Source organism: Microcebus murinus, chromosome 13, assembly GCF_040939455.1.
Source record: "Microcebus murinus isolate Inina chromosome 13, M.murinus_Inina_mat1.0, whole genome shotgun sequence".
In the NCBI taxonomy this organism is placed as follows: Eukaryota; Metazoa; Chordata; class Mammalia; order Primates; family Cheirogaleidae; genus Microcebus; species Microcebus murinus.
Window position 1 is genome coordinate 16640167 of NC_134116.1, and position 16970 is coordinate 16657136.

At 46.1% G+C, this 16970-nt stretch overlaps 1 protein-coding gene across 10 annotated transcripts in view; it reads left to right on the plus strand.

The window, feature by feature from the left end:
• Positions 1-16970, plus strand: part of GGACT (gamma-glutamylamine cyclotransferase) — a 45102-nt gene that overhangs the window by 18152 nt on the left and 9980 nt on the right. For 4 of the 10 annotated variants that reach the window (XM_012751861.3, XM_076009299.1, XM_012751860.3 and 1 more), the window contains one exon: positions 16837-16891. The exons of 4 other annotated variants lie outside the window; for them this stretch is intronic. In XM_012751861.3, coding sequence (XP_012607315.2) covers positions 16837-16891 — 55 coding nt within the window. Of the gene's footprint in view, positions 1-1330; positions 1681-16836; positions 16892-16970 lie in introns of those variants that run through there. 2 more of the 10 variants (XM_076009300.1, XM_076009302.1) reach the window with 2 other exon arrangements.

The following is a 16970-nucleotide window of genomic DNA, read 5'->3' on the forward strand; positions in this document are numbered from 1 at the left end:
CCTTTCGTCATTGTGCTGAAAATGAAAAACAAACATAACAACCATCCTTTAAACCTGTACATTCCCCAGAAATAGCAGCCATCTGGGGTGTGGTTAAAATCCTGCTTCTGGAAGGGTGACCTGGGCCTGGGGCCCCGCTCCCCTGTGACGGCGGCTGCCACCTTGCTCGGGCACACCCGGCACAGAGCACACAGAGCTGTGTGCTGTGTTATGCTGGTGACACCAGGTGTTGAAAGTAAAAAATGTAATTTATTCCACGCTTTTCAGATGGTCATTCTGGTTGCTTCATATTCATACTTCGGTTGACTTTGAATCGTAGGAGAGTAAAAACATAAAGCTCTTAGACAATTGGTACTCAGCGTTACTGGTTAAAGAATGGTTTCATAGTTATATTAAACGATGGGGAAATTTAAAGGGCTAATATGTACTAAACGTGGAAGGGTTACCTTTTGGTTATCCTAAGGTTTTTTGTGTTATTGACATTTTATATTTTTTGCTTTCCTTTTATGTAACTTGGACACTTAGAGCATTTTTAAAAAAAATATGTTTGTACAAATGTTAAATCTTTAATAGGAGAAATTTGCTTTTTTGGTTAATTGAACTTTCCATGTACATGAAGGTTAAAGCAGAAATATTTCTTAGAAAGTCCCGTGAGAATGAATTAGTGTACCTTGTCTGTGTTTACAGTATACAGAGCAAGATGAGTCCTCCTTATTCTAAAAGTTAATAATTCAAGAGCATCACTATAAAACTGAAAGACCCTTCCCACAATCAATAGTTTCCCAAAAGGTTAATTGCCAGAACCACCTGGAGAGCTTTTTAAAATATTGTATTTTATTTGAAATCTAGGTTCCTGTCTCCTAACTCCCAATTTACTAAATCAGACTCTCTTGGGGAAGGGGCTGGAATATAAATGCTGAGGTGTCACATGCAGAATGTGCAGCACTCAGGGCGCCAACGCTTTGCTGCCAGCCCCGGCTCCTGCCGGCCAGTCCTGTCCTTTGGCTCCCAGTAGCCCACGGGCCCCTGGGGCTCCCTGCGCCTTCCCACTGGGGTACTCAGCTCACGCTGGCCTGGAAGACGCCTCTTCTCTTTGTCCCATAACTCCCCCTGCCCTGCCAGGTCGGTTCACAAGGTGCAGTCAGGGCCCCAGGTGGAGGTGCCCCAGGTTCCTCTAAGACAGAGAATCTCTGCTGCACAGAGGCACTTTCCTTGTGAACACGGCATGCACTTGATCTGCTGGGAGGACACTACCCCTTGCATGGTGTTTGGCCTGCACCGCACATTCCAGAATCTCATCTCCTTTCAGTGTTCATAGCCCCAGGTGAGGTAAGGCCACGTGTCTCAGAAGAGCCTCCGCGGCCATGCACCGCACCAAGGTGGGTCCGAAGACGCAGGACTCATGTGGACACGGGCACTAGCAGCAGTCAGGAGTAGGCGGCTCTCTGGGGCCATTCTTGACCAATGTAGAAATCTTGCTTATCCCAGAAAATGATAACCAAGAGGAAATATAAAACAAAGTCCAGGGAAGTTGTGTGAATAATTAATGGCAAAGTATGAGGAGCAATATAACCGAAGACACAAAAACTGAATGTGCCAAGAATATTAACGTTTAATGAGACACAGGTGAGTGTAGCCAGGGGCTCACCCACAGTGCAGAGTCAGCTTGGGCAAGAAGAGGTGAGTGCGCCTGGGGCTGTTCGGGTGGTCTGGGAGGGATAAAGTGTCACTCCACTGTCCTGAGTCCTGGGGGTGATGCAGGGAGTGCCGGCCAGGCTGTCGGAGTCACTGGGATTTCAAAGATTCTGGCCCATTCTCCCCCCACGTACATCAGGCTTGTTAGATCTCATGTCCCAGTTCTTTAGAAAATCGCTCCATTGTACTTTAGGACACTGTGTCCCGGGAACACACTTACCCAAACAACCTTGGCCAAGAGTCTAGGAAAACAAAGATAGATTATGTGAAGAAATGGAATTGTCTACAACAAAACCCCAGTCGAGATAAAGCAATCCGGGGTCAAGAGATGGCAGAGACGTGAAGTCCTTAGCTGGGAGGGGTCAGCAGGTGAAAACAATGGGAGCAAATGTTTGTCCCTGGCTGTGATCCTCGTTAAGCCCCCTTGGGGCCTGGCTGAGGAGGTGGTGGTGGGGTGGGGCTGGCAGCTCCCCTTCGTCTCTGGAAGTGGAGTTAAGCTCCCCTGGGCAGAAGGCTGAGAGAGGAGACCCTGGAGAGGCTTCCCAGCCTCTGCAATCCACATGGGAGAGAGAGGAATGTGTGAGCCGTGGAGCACTCACATATTACCAAACAAGTAAAGGTGTGGGGGATAAAAGGGCTTTGTTCAAATGCTTTTGCTTTTTAAAATAAATCAGCCTTATTGGGTTACGTGCAATAAAATCCACCCATTTACTATTTAAAGTTCAAAGTTTTTTAAAGGTTCCATGAATTTTGTGACAAATGTCTATAGTTACATATCTACCACTAAAATCACAATGCAGACTGTCCATCACCCCACCCGCCCTCGGGCGCCTTTGCGGGTGTCTCCCTCCCTGTGCGGTCCCCAGCGGCTGTCCCCAGGCCTTGCCTTTTCCAGGATGTGGGTGGAGGAGTACAGTGTGTGGTCTTGTGTCTGGCCCCTTCCACTCAGCAGGTGCAGTGGGGTTTACCCGCGTTGCTTGTCCACACACCTCGGCCTGTTGGTGGATTCTCAAGTTGACGAGGGTTTGGGTTCTTTCCAGTTATTGGCTCTTATGAATAGAACTGCTGGAAACGTTCATGTGCGGGTCTTTATTTTATTTTTTATTTTAGAAATCATGGTTCTTTATTTTTTTTAACGGGCATACATAACTGAATTATATGTAATACAACATCTTTTTGACAGCAGCTAGGTTGCTTTTTTAAAGCTTTCACAATCATCCATGAACAATTACATTTATGATAGAAATAGTTCTGTTATTTTTATATTCACAATGAACTCTAGAGAATTGCAATATTTTAATAGCTTTATTGAGATACAATTCACATATTATACAACTGACCCATTTAAAATGTACAATCTAGTGGTTTTTAGTATGTTCACAGAGCTGTGCAGCCACCACCCCAATCAGTTTCAGAAGATTTTCATCATCTGGTAAAGAAACTCCAGAACCATCTGTCATCAGTCACCCCTGTTCCCTCCCCCACCACACACACACACAGTCACTGGTCCTGGTTTTCTTCCTGTGTTTGCCCAAGTGGACAATCGTGGACAAGTTTAAGAACAAGTGCTCTTTGTCTTTCTATACCTGGCTTATTTCTCTTAACATAATGTTCTCTAGTCATGTTCAGCTCTTAATGTGGATAAATGGGTTCACTTATCTTGGGTATAATTCCCAAGAGTGAGATTGCTGGGTTGTGTGATAAATGTATGTTTAACTTTATAAGACACTGTCAAAACTATTTTCTAGAGTTGCAGTACTATTTTGAATTCCCAGAAGCAATGTATGAGAGTTTCAGTTGCTCTACGTCCTTGCTAACACTTGATATTGAGGGTCTTTTCAATTTTGGCCTTCTAGTGGGTATATTATGGTATCTTATTGTGGTTTTTATTTGCATTTCCCTAATGACTAATGATGGTGAACATCTTTTTATGTGCTTACCTGAGGTTCATATATCTCTGATTAAGTATCTGTTTAAATCTTTTGCCCATGTCTTGTTTGTTTGTTTGTTTGTTTGTTTGTTTGTTTTTTGAGACAGCGTGTTTCTATGTTGCCCAGGCTGGTCTCAAACACTTGGGACTCAAGAGATCATCCCACCTCAGCCTCTCAAGTAGCTGGAACTACAGGCACAAACCACCACTTTCCAGCTATTTTGTCCATTTTTAATTGGGTTGTTTTTCATCTTGAGTTATAAGAGTTCTCTGTATATTCTGGATACAAGTCCTTTATCACGTAAATGTTTTGCAGGTATTTCCTCCCAGTCTTCATTTGCCTTTTCATTTACTTACCTGGGTCCTTTTTTTTTTTTTTTTTTTTTTCTTACCTGGGTCCTTTGAGAGCAGATGCTTTAAATTTTGATGAAGTCAAAACTTATTCATGTTTTCTTGTTATTATTTGTGCTTTTGTGTCCTATCAAAGGATTTCTTTTCTAGAAGGTTTAGCTCTTACATTTGAATACATTTTGAGTTAATTTAGGTATATGGAGTAAGATTAGAGGGACTTTTGTAATTCACTTTTTTGAATATGGATATGTAGTTCTCACATCATTTCATTGAAAGACTATCCATTTTTCCATTGAATTACCTTGGCGCCTTTAATGAAAACAGTTGCCCAACAAGTGTGGGTCTACTTCTAGACTCTTTGTTCTGTCCCATTGATTGTTTTAACTAGTATTTTTTTAATTGATATATAATTCACATGCCATAAAATTCACCATTTTAGAGTGTACAAGTGAGTGGTTATAGTGTATTTGCAAGGTCGTGCAACTGTCACCAGTAACTCCACCTCATTTTCATTATCCCAAAAAGAATGTTCCATTGATCTTAATGTCTATCTTTTTTCTAATTCCATACTGTCTTATTAATTGTAACTTTGTAGTGTTTATTGGAATACAAACTTTGTTCAGTGTTTTCAATATTGTGGCTATTCTATATTTTTTAAACTTTGATGTACATTTTAGAATCAACTAATCAGTTTCTACAAAAAGAAAAAACCTGGGATTTTCATTAAGATTGTATTGAATCTGTAACTTGATTTAGGGATAATTAGTATTTTAATAATGAAAATTATCCATGAAAACATGGTATATATCTCTCCATTTATTTAGATATTGAATTTTTTTTTCTCTTAGCAGTGCTTTGAATTTTCAATATATAGGTCTTGTACGTATTTTGTTAAATTTGACCATAAGTATTTTACATTTGTAGTGCTATTTTAAATTATGTTGGATTTTTAAATTTCAAGTTCCAGTTTTTCTCTTGTAGTACATAAAAATACAATTGATTTTTTTTATATTGACCTTGTCTCCTAAGGTCATGCTAAACTCATTAGTTCTAGTAACTTTTTTGCAGATTGCCTTTGATTTTTCTATACAGTGATGTCAACTGCAAAAGAAAAGATAGTTTTTTAAAATTTATTTCTAAACTGTGTGCCTTTTATTTCTTTTTCTTCCTTTATTGACCTGCCTGGAATCTCCAGCATCCAGTGTTAGATGAAGTGGGAAGAGTAGACACCCTTGCCTTGCATTCAGTCTAAGGGGAAGACATGTAATTATTTACCAGTAAAAAGGACATTAGCTGTAGATTTTTCACATGTGCCCTTTATCAGATTGAGGAAGCCTCTTCTATTCCCAGTTTCGTAAGAATAATTATCATGAATTTGTCGACTTTTGTCAAATGTTTATTCTGCAACTATTGAGATCATCATATGGTTTTTCTATTTTAATCAGTTTCTATGGTGATTCATTTGTTTTTATTTTTTTATTTTATTTTTTTGGGGGACAGAGTGTCGCTTTGTTGCACAGGCTAGAGTGAGTGCCATGGCATCAGCCTAGCTCACAGCAACCTCAAACTCCTGGGCTCAAGCAATCCTCCTGCCTCAGCCTCCCAAGTAGCTGGGACTACAGGCATGCGCCACCATGCCCTGCTAATTTTTTTCTCAATATATTAGTTGGCCAATTAATTTCTTTGTATTTATAGTAGAGACGGGGTCTCACTCTTGCTCAGGATGGTTTTGAACTCCTGGCCTCGAGCAATCCGCCTGCCTCGGCCTCCCAGAGTGCTAGGATTACAGGCGTGAGCCACCGCGCCCGGCCTCATTTGTTTTTAAATACTAAACTACCTTGCATTCCTAGGATGAAACATGCCTTGGTAATGATGTATTATCTTTCGTATATGGCTGGGTTCGATTTGCTGGTATTTGTTCAAGACTTTCGCATTTATATTTATGATAGACAGTGGCCTGTAGTTTTTTTTTTTTTTTTCTACCAGTGTCTTTATTTGGTCTTGTTATCTGGGTGATATTGGCCTCATAAAAAGAGCTGAGAAGTGCTCCTTCCTATTCTATTTTTTGGAAGTTTGTTTAATGTTGGTTTTATTTCTTAAGTGTTTGGTAGAATTCACAAGGAAGCCATCTGTAAGGGTTTTTAATTGTGAGTAAAAGCTTTTCAATAGGCACAGGGCTGTTCAGGTTATCTGTTTCTTGTGAGTGAGCTTTGGTACTTTGTGCCTTTTAAGGAATTTTTTCATTTCATCTAAGTTGTAGAATTTCTTGGTATAAAGTTGTCCGTTATATTCCCTTATTATTCTTTTAATGTCCTTAATATACACAAGTCTCCTTGATTTCTTATGCACGCATGCGCTCACACGCGCTCTCTCTATAAAGATAGAACAGTGCAATGGTTCTCATATATCCATCACCCAGATTCAATAATTATCAAGATATTGCCACACATGCTTCATCAGTTCCTTCTTTTCTTTGATTTGCTAAAGCATTTTAAATTCCAGACATTATGATATTTCTCAAACCCTAGATACTTCCATATGCATCTCTAAAAAATAAAAATATTTTCTTATGGAACCATAATTCCATTATAATACCTAAAAAAAATTAACCATGATTCCTTGGTATCATCTTTTACCTAGATACACCTATGAGATTTTCTAAGTTGTCTCAGAAATGTCATTTTACAGTTGGCATGTTCAAATCAGAATCAGACAAGGTCTGTATATTACCTATAGCTGTTATGTGTCTTAAGTTTTTAATCTAGGGCGCAAAGCACCCCATTTTTTCAATGCAGAAAACAGTCATTTCTCCCCTAGAATACTCTGCATTCTGGATTTGTCAGTTTCCAGTTGGTATCATTCAATTTTTCTAAACAGGAGTTTCTTCAATCTGTGAATGACTGAATTGTGACTTGGAGCCTCTGTCCCCCTGAGCAATCCACCGTAGCTCTCCTCCCCAGGGAGGCAGGAAGAAGGGTGGGAAACTCTCTGTTTCAAGGCCTGGGAAATGTCCGGCTTCTCTGTCTAGCTCAGGCCAGGCCACTTCCATGACGTCTTTGACCCCTTTCACTTCCGAATTCCACTCAATTATATGGAGCGCTGAATTACGTGTATCTGTCATCTTCACTGTGGTTTCCTGTGTGTAACTCTTGGCCTCAAAAATCCGTCCTCTGCTCTGTTATGATATGTGTGTGTAAGATTCTGTGTGCACTTTATGACGGTGCCTCAGAGGAGGGTAGAGTCCCTGTGCTGCCTGGGTTTCCCTGACGGTTCCCCGATGGGCACACGTGTAGCTGGCACCTGGCGCACAGGCCTCTCGCCCCCCCTCCCAGTGGCACCCACTGCCCTGGAGTCCAGAGGCAGAGGTTCCCTTTGGCGGTTACTTATTTGCCTTCAATCAACACCTCAAGCAGAGTGCACAGCCCTGTGTCTGTCTGACTTATGTCACACGGCACTGCTCGTGGTGAGATCCACCCCTTCATTCTCATTGCTGCAGAGTATTCCAGAGTACGCCACAGTGACTAACCCATTTGACCGTTGATGATATTTGGGTACTGTCTACTTTGGGGCTGTTACAAATGGTGCTGACCAGAATAGTCTTCCCTGCCTCTTTGGTGAACCTGCGCTCACGTTTCTGTCTCGCATCTGCCTGGGAGTGGAGCTGCTGGGCCTCGGGTGTGCACAGGTTCCACTGTCATAGAGCTGCCGACACTCTTCCACGGGGGATGATTTCTTTAAGACCCAGTTCTTACCATGTTACCTCCCAGGGTTAATACCCTTGAATGTCTCTCTTGCATAGAAGCTGGAACCCAGACTCCAGGAGGTGCCTGGGGAAGCCCTGGGCCTGGGCCCGCCCCTGCCCTGTCCGCTCTGCTCTCCCAGCCAGCCCCTCCGTCCTGCTGCGTCCAGTGTGTCCTCAGTTGCCAGGCTTGCTCAGACTGTCCACTCCTGCAGGACGCTGATGCCCAGGTTCCCAACATGCGACTCTCCTTGTCCCTACTACAGAGTGTCTCAGAATGAGCTGTCAGTGTATCTGCTGCCCCCATTAGGCCACAGCTTTTTAAGAACAAGGGTCGTGGTCTTATTTCAGATGCCTGAATACATCCTGACTGAGCCAGCGAACGCCCCCAGCCCACCTGGGAGTCCTGAACACTGGGCAGATGATTGTAAGAGAAACTTGGTGGCTGGCGGTCCACTTCTTGCTTTAGAAAAATGTTAAGTGTAGTTTTGTGGGGTTTTTAAAATTTCAGAATATTATGGGGGTACAGACATCTTGGTTACATATAATGCCTTTGCTTTGCCCAGGCCAGGGCTACAAGCATGGTTTTTAAATTTGGAAAGAGAAGGGCTCAAAGCACAGCCCTTCACATGGGAGAGAGAGGTGGGGATGGATAGCAGGGGTCATTGTGGGGTCATCATAGTTGACATTTCAAAACTGTGGTGGTGTTTGCAGGTGAGAACCAGTATTTCTTCAACTGAGATCCTCTGTGTTTTGCTCTTAGTTGACCACAGTGTGTGGGGGGGAGGTGTGTGTGGATTTTGGATCAAGGCCTGACTTAAATCCGGGCCATTCCATGTAAGCTGTGATGTCTTAGTTAAAGAATTCCTCCGAGCCTCAGTTTCCCATGTGTAGAATGAGACAGTAATACCTGCCTCACAAGGCTGTTGGAAGATTGGAGAGAACGAATCAGTTCCTGGAGATCTACTGCAGCCCGTGCAGCTAACGGTCTCTCTCTCAGTCTCCTGGGGACGTGAGGAGGAATTCGCAGCCTGGGCCCAAGCAGGTTTCTGCCCGGCTCTGTCTTCCTGAGGGACCTGGGCTGGGCTGCACTTAAGGCCTGCCCTGCACCTGGGGGGAGGGGGACCAGGCCTTGGGGTGCTGGGGCCCTGGGGTGCTGGGGCCCTGGGGTGCTGGGGCCCTGGGGTGCTGGGGCCCTGGGGTGCTGGCGCTGCAGAGCCAGCAGGTCCAGGGGAGGGGCCCCTCTGTGCAGCTTCCTCATGGGTCAGTCCTGCCATGGGGAAAGAGATTTCTTGGCTTGGACAGCTGAGGGGCAGACAGGGGAGAGGCCTTGTTTTTTTCTTCCTGTTTACATAAACGTCTCGGGCTTTTTGTTTGTTTTTTAATTAAGAGAGTAGTTTTGGGACCAGGTGCCAAGGCTCAAACACCTGTAATCCTAGCGCTCTGGAAGGCTGAGGCGGGAGGATCCTTTGAGGTCAGGAGTTCAAGACCAGCCTGAGCAAGAGCAAGACTTGGTCTCTACAAAAAATAGAAAAGAATAGCTGGGTGTGGTGGCGCACACCTGTAGTCCCGGCTACTTTGTAGTCCCAGGTACCCAGGAGGCTGAGGCAAGAGGATTGCTTAAGTCTAGGAGTTTGAGGCTGCAGTGAGCTATGATGACGCCATTATACTCTAGCCCGGGTGACAGAGAGAGACTCTGTCTCAAAAGAAAGTAGTTTGAGCGATGGAAATGAGAAATCTATAAACATCCCCTCACAAAAAGTTAAATAAGTTAAATGCCTAACTAAAACATGTTTGAGTTATTCAGTTAAGAATGTGGATGAATAAACATAATTTTAATTTCAATGAGTTCTTCTCTTTATCAAGACTAAAAGAACACTTAAAAAAAAAAAAACTCCATAATGAAAAACAAAGCTGCTGTTCTGTTGTTTTTGAAACAAGTTGATTTGAAAGTGCTTAAACTGAGTGTAGCCTGCATCTGTCCTGGGATTGCCATAAAGTGGTAACGAGGGATTTTCACATTTTCACGAGGGATTTTGTTATCCCGAGAGTGGACCATGCGTTGGCTTTTAAGTGCTTTTTAAAAGCAGAGTGTATTCCAAAATGTGCTTTTTAATAATATTTAGGGTCCTGGGATCCACTCCCAACACTGGAGAGGCCAAAGAGTTGTAAATGAACCCAAAGGCAAGACTGGTGTGTTTGGCTTCAGCCTCCCAGTCCTGGCTTTTGTCAGCAGATCTTGGCCATAATAAAGCTTTTAAAAGTGGGATTTTTTTGGTGGGGGTATAGTGCATAACAGGGTCAGATTCCATTAGGGCAAGGCATCTAGTTTCCTTAGAAGTGCCAGTCACTCCAGCACAATGCCTTTTTCTGGAAGTTTTGGACCCAAAATTCAGGCTGCCGTCAGCAAACAGTGACCAGCTGTGTGTTCAGGACTTGTAGGAATGTGAGTAAATGGATCCACTTTATATAAAATATTTAAAAGCATGTTTAATAAATATGCCCTTAATTTCCTCCCCTACTCCCCTTCCTACTTGTCATTCACAGTTTTAACATCTCTCAGTTATTTTAATTGAATTTAACTTGGGGTAATTATACAATCACTAAAAGGATTAGAATGCTTTGGGAATAAGTAATTAGTAAAAAAAAAAAAACCATCAGGCTTAATTTTGACTTCTGTGCTTTTATTTTCAAAAAGGCTTGTTATTTTTAATGTTTAAAAATGGAATTTGTGTACATGTGTTCAGGATATCTCATTTCTCATGGTGTGCTAACGTAGGCAATTAACTCTTCTGGGTTTGCATTCCTCTCTTTTATCTGCTGCCTCCTGCTTACCTGCTTACCCCCAGCTAGTCTGCATTTTTCAGAAGATTTAACCTGGTTTTAATAATATTCTTAGTGAAAGGTAGTTCCAAAAGTAAACCTATTACTGCTACCAAAGAATCAGAATCCTGATTTCAAGCCCACTGGCAGGAGAGTTTGGATTGTCCCGACTCAGCTTGCTGCAGTTGGCACAGGAGGCCGGGCGACCACAGCACAACTCGCTCCCTTGTCAGTGGCCAGTTGGGTTTTGGGGTCCCTTTAGCTCCTGATTTTATGTTTCTGGGCAGTGGGACGTGGGGTCTGAGCTGGCAGTGCCCTGGAAGAGGACGGCAGGGCCTAGGATGGCGCTCGCCGGTTTGCAGCAGACAGACTGGCAAGTAGGGCCACGTGGGGTAGCGGTTTCTGTGTTGTGGTCAGGACTCCTTCTGCAGCGTAGGAGCCACTCCCGGGGGTTTTAGGTTTGACATCTTGCAGTTGTGTTTGGTGGTCATCTTCCGAAGTATTATTTGGAATACTTTAATTCATGCTGAGTAACTTATTCCACTCAGATCTGTTGGGTGGAGGCCCCCAGCTGGTTCTCCTTGGATCCTGTGCCCCCAGGGAGCTGAGCTGGGAGGTGCCTCTGTCTCCAGTCCCTTGTGTGGCCCTGCTGTGGTTGGCCTGGGTGAGGTGGGCCACCCCCAAGACAAGAGCGTGGCTTTGGCCTCAGCCTCTCAGCTCCCTGTCTGGCGCTCTTTCTAGCAGAATTGCTGCTCCCAAAGCAACCAGATGGCTAAGCTACTAAACACAGCCCAAGCCTGGCCAGGGCCTCACCTGTATTGTTTTTTTCTTGACTTTTGAGTAGGTCTGATTTCTAAAATGACTAAGAGTTGTTTAAATGGGTATGTGCTCTCATCTTTCTAGAATACTCTGCTAGCAAACCTCCTAGAGGAGAAGAGAAGGGCTTTGTGTGCTGCAGTAATAGTTCCCTGCTTCTTCTAACTTAAAGTTGGAGTCTCTATTTCTCACCTAAGATAGCAAAACAGCCACATAAAAACTATATTTAGTTACTATAGCCTTAAAATGTTTCTGAAAAACCAAACAAATCCTTTTAAATAATACACTAATGTATACTCATTACTGTTGCAAGCCCAGTTAGTCAAGGTACTTCTAACCCAAAGATTCTAAACAAACAGAAAATGAATGTCATGCTCCAGAAAAATGAATGTCAGAAAGGGCACACACAGGTGGCCTTCTCAGCCCTTGATTACTTTCCGCCCGGCTAGTCACCAAGTTGAAACAGTGAAGACTTTGGGAACACACAAGGTAGATAGAGTACAAGTTGCCTCCTTCAGCCAGACCCGGGTGTCCTATTTAACCAGCGAAGGGCAGGGCGAGCTGGGACAAGGTACAGATTCTTGGCTCTTCCTCCGTGACCCGGGAGGGGTGTTGCTGCTCCAGACAGAACAAACGTACCGTGAGCAGCTGCCGCTCTTCCAGCAGGCCTAGAAAATTATTCTAAAAGGCAGATCCTTTGCTGTGCTTCCTAGTAGCCCACTATAGGAAACCACTGCTTAGTCAGCAGCCAGTGTGCACCCAGCCCTGGGTGGGGAGAGAGCCCCAGAGCCCAAGCCTGCGGGGTGGCGTGCACCCCGGCCCTGTCTCTGGGCTGCGAGACCTTCACTCTGCTGCCTTTCCTGGGCCCAGGTCCGAGGGCAGGGAAGTCTCCCATGCTCACTTTGTATTATTGAATGCTGGGTTCCAGAAAGCCACTACAATTCATTTTTAGAAATACTCTGGATAGGCTGAGATGCTTATGGAAACCCTAAAGAAAAGCCGAGGAGCTCCTGCTTTTGATTCAGGACCATAAAGCTTGTTGAACTTGGGTAGGAATAGTCACCGGCAATAATAATTGCAGGCTGCAGGCTGCCTTCCCTCCATGAGTTCCCGTAGTCTTTTTTTTAGGTCAGCTTTCTTTGAGGTATATCTTATACCAAAATCACAGATTAAGTGCACAGGTCGATGATTCTGACAAATGTTCCCCCTCCCCCCTCCAGGAACCTCTGCATCGAGGGCCCCTCCTCACCCCCTGTGCTCTGAGTGCTGTGGGTTCTTGGTGGCATTTCATTGTCGCAGTGTCTGTAAGGGTTGCACTGATGCTTGCCGGGTAGTCCAGGTCTAAGGGTCTGCAGCACTTGGCCCCTGGTGACAAGGAAGTGGTGGCAGAGCCCGGGGCACCGAATACAACACCTGGAGATTTGCACCTGGGGCTGTGTTTGAACTTGTGTCACCCTGCGACCCAGAGAACATGAGAGATTCCAAACAGAGAGAAGGCCTGCAGTGCCTCTTTAGGAATCTGGACTGAGTGAGGATGACCACTTGGTCTCCTGCAGCAAGTATTTATGAAGTGCCTACTGCATGTGCTGAATGGTGCTAGATGACACAGAGGCACGAAATGAAGAGAAGTGGCCCCACCCTGGAGGAGCTGTGGTTTAGGGAAGCTCAGGGACAGCAGATCCCTTGGTGGGGGTTGAGGCAGTGCACAGTGAGAATGAGGAGCTGTGGGGAGGGGAGCAGTTAAAGGGACTAAAAGAGGGAGCTAAAATTTCTGCATGGTGTTTATCACTCACTTTATATTGTACAATGTTGGTTTCAAGTTTAAGTGCATATATTAGAGCGTTTAACTTGTACGTGGAATTACAGAAATAGCAGTCTTTCATAACCTGGGCATGCACGCGGGCATGTGCATTTTATTCTTACCGGAGGACTAACTCTGCTGTTTGCATCTCACTTCTTCACGTGCGCCAGCTCTCCCAGCGCGGGTGGGGGAGGAAGGTGCAGAGGGACAGGAACCCTGGGCCTCCCGATGGGTGCCCCAGTCTCCTGTATAGCCGTTTTCCGAGCATGTGGCGGCCAAGCCCAGTAGGAGAGGACGTGATAAGGTCCTTCCGTGCTCATGTCCTTGGGGCGCCCTTGCTTCCTCCCCGAGGGAGCGGGCTCTGCTTGCAGCGGGCAGTGTGGCGGGAGTGCGGTGGTGGAGTGCGGTGGTGGCGCACCCAGGCCTCCTGCCCAGGTCCACCGCCCTGGTCTCCTCTTCTAACGAGAGTGCTGCACTGTCCTAGAGACTTCACTCACAAAACACAAGTTCTAAGGTAAAATAGAGAATTTCAGGACCGTGGCAGCTTCTGAGTGCTAATTAAGCAGCGCAAGCCAGGCCGCAGCACAGGGTGTTCGTCGTGTCCCTAAGGACCCCGGTCATGGGGGAACGTGACAGGAGCCTGGTGTGGGGGTGGCCCAGGCCACTGGCTGCCTGGGGCCCTGAGGCAGTGAGGGCTGCCCTCCTTCAGGGACATGGCGGTCAGGAGGGGGTGTGAAGGCTCCGCCACCTTCCCGGTCACCTTGTATAGTCACTTCATTGTGTCTCAACCTCCTCATCTGTAAACAGGGGACCTGCTGGGGGCCGAGAAGATCTCATTTGTTGTTTTGAGCCCTAATTTGAGACTGTTAGTGACACGTACATTGTGAGGCTGGGGTGGCAGTGTTGTTCTGGGTCACTCGGAGCTCCAGGTGGGGCAGGCAGGTGGTGCCGGGGTCCCGCAGGGCAGAGGGGCTCTGAGTATGAGGCTGACTGGCACCTTCTCTCTGGTGTCAGGCCTGCTGGCCACCCGCCCCGGCCCGAGCTCGTGGCTCTGGCTCCCGCTGCCAGGCCTCCGCTGCGCCTCCTCAGCCGCCTGCCGGGAGCCGCGGGGCTGGCAGCACCTCCATGCCCGGCCGCGCCCGGAATGTGGGGCCGAGGCCCTGGCAGCGCTGGCTGCACACCAGGCGGCCCGGCCAGTCCCTGTCCTGCCCGCCCGCACAGAGCGCCTTCCCAGCACGGCGCCTTGGGATTGTCCAGCCATCCCTTTCCTTGCTCTCTAAGTGGGCACGGGGCTGCGACAGAGGTCATGTCCTTGTTGGTCACTGTATGTTCTAAAGGTGGTAACACAAATTGTCTTTAAAGTGATGTGGCATGAAAAAAATCGTTAATTTCTGGCATGGCCAACAGTGGTTGCTATGGCAGCATTCAGAGGGCCTGAGATGGCATCAGGGACCATGCGGCGCCCGTTTGTTTTCACAGACCTGTGAAAGTGCATAGTTTTGAGCAAACAACTGCGGAGGGGAGACCCCAGCCTCTGATTTCAAAGGGCCGGGGTGTCACCGGGGCCTGTGCGCTTAATGTAAGAAAGGTGTTTTGCCACACACTTTTCCGGGGTATTCAGCGGGGCTGGCGAGGGAGCTGCTTGAGCAGGAAGCCCCTGTCTTTGCTATAAAGAAACTAGCAGGCAACAAAATGAAAGCATCAAAGCGCCAACAGGATGCGGCCCGGAGCCCTCCCTGGCACGTCGCCCCGAGCGCCACGCGGGGAAGAGTGACCCTGAGCTCGTGGCATGCTCCCAGGCCAGGCTCGAGTTGAAAGTTCAAGGCATTTTGTTTTTTCACCTGTTTCCTACAGTTCTAAGAAACTTTTGAAGAATTAATGTGTAACTATATCAGACACTCGGCATTTTCTCCAGGGAAAATAATGTTACAGTGGGGGAGGGAGGGGAAGTGGCTACTCAACTGAGATGCAGGAAGGGTTCTATAAAATAAGAGAAATCTTCCCTGGGGTAAACGTGCCCAGCATCACATATGCTTCTCACCACATTTCCACCACACTTGGGGACATCTGCATTTGCTCGAGGCCAGCACCCAGCGTGTGGCTACTGGTGGTCACACAAGGACCAGGGCAGCCGTTGCCAGGCTTGAAACCAGCATGCAGTGTGACGGGGTGGCCTCGCTGCGGTCTCTGTGCCCTTCGTGGAGCTGGCAGGCCAAGGTCCTGCCGGTGCCAATGAGGACGCAATGAATGACGAAAGCTAATTAACGCAGCACACGTAAAGACAGGGCGACGCTCTCTGCCAGGCAGGTCTCTGGACCTGGCGTTTCTAGTTCTGAAACGATTTCTCCCTCAGCCAGTGGCGAGTGGCAGAGCCTGCTCTGGCAGGGACCCGTACTTCAAGCCACCCAAATCCAGTCATTTTACTTTTGTTTTTTCTAACCCAGTCTTGACAACTGGCAATACGCGTTGTTAGTGGTCTGATGGTTCATCACATGGAGAAAACAGACACTTTGAAGTGATGACATATAGATTTTACTAACATTTCCTCCTGTCATTAATTTTTAATACATACAGGATGAATATTTTATTGAGGAATCTTTTTTTAAAAGGTGGTTTTTATGTTAGAAGCTGGTATTCATTTAAAATCCTTTTGCAGATTAGCTTAAGCAGAGTTAAATATTAACCCTTTCCTTGTTCCACCTGGTATGTGTATGTGTGTTTCTAAATGTGGAGCAGGCATACGCAGTAGTTGCAATTTGTAAACCGTCCTAATAAACTCTTAAATCCTGCCTTTTACACTCTTGCCACCAGGTGGCTAAGAAAAAAAATTAAGCAAGAAAAATCCAACAGTTATGCAAAGAACTCATAATCACTTTCAATTTTTGCTTCTTTGATGAAATACGAAACTATAGACGGACTGTGTTTCGAGAAAGAAAACTGCTGAGTTAAGTGGCAGAGGCATTTCAAGCAGCGCCAGGCCAGATGGGCATCTCATAAGTGTGTTTGTTTTCTTAAATATTGACAATGTTAAACTCACCAGATTTTGCTGAACTAAAGCTTTTGGAGACTCTCTCTGGGCCTGTTCCACTCCGTGCTGACCCCAGGATGTCCACATCATCCCCGGCCAGTGGGTTTGGGACAGAGGTGTGGCTTGCGTTCTGGGCACAGCGGCAGGCCCCCCTTCCGTAATGCCTGGGCCACGTCGTCTGCAGAGATGTGGTTCAAGCTCCCTTAGAATCAGCTCTGGGGCCCCCAGATACATTTCTCCAAACTGAATGATTCTGCGTATTAATGGCAAGATGCTATAAGGAGACCCATGTGCGAGGGACGGTGACGTAACAGGCTGGAAACCGCTTCTAGGCGTATCTCCTCCGGCTCCATCTGCTGGAGTAAGGCCGATCACACGGCACAAACCCTGCTCCCCCGATCTGCACAGCATCATGGCCTTCTCGCCCCGTGGATACGAAACTCTCCTCCTTCCTCTCCAGCAGGCCGTGTGGCCGCTGGGGTTACCCTTCAATTCTCTAATTTATTAACTCGGACAAGTAACCTCTTGCTCGTACACCATTTTATTCACAATTTGCTTTTCTGATTCAAAGTGAACATGAGTGCCTTAATCCTCTAATGGGAATTAATTGCTTGTTTCGGTGCTTAACTCTGATCCTCTCTCAATCCCCACAGGGACAGGTCTCTTCCTGCAGGATCTGTGTGTGCTGTTCAAAACACAATCAGAAAGGTAACGATGTTTTTCTTATGAAAGAAGCCAGAAATGCAGAATATTAATTTTCTTTTTTATTGCATAAATAGTATCCTCA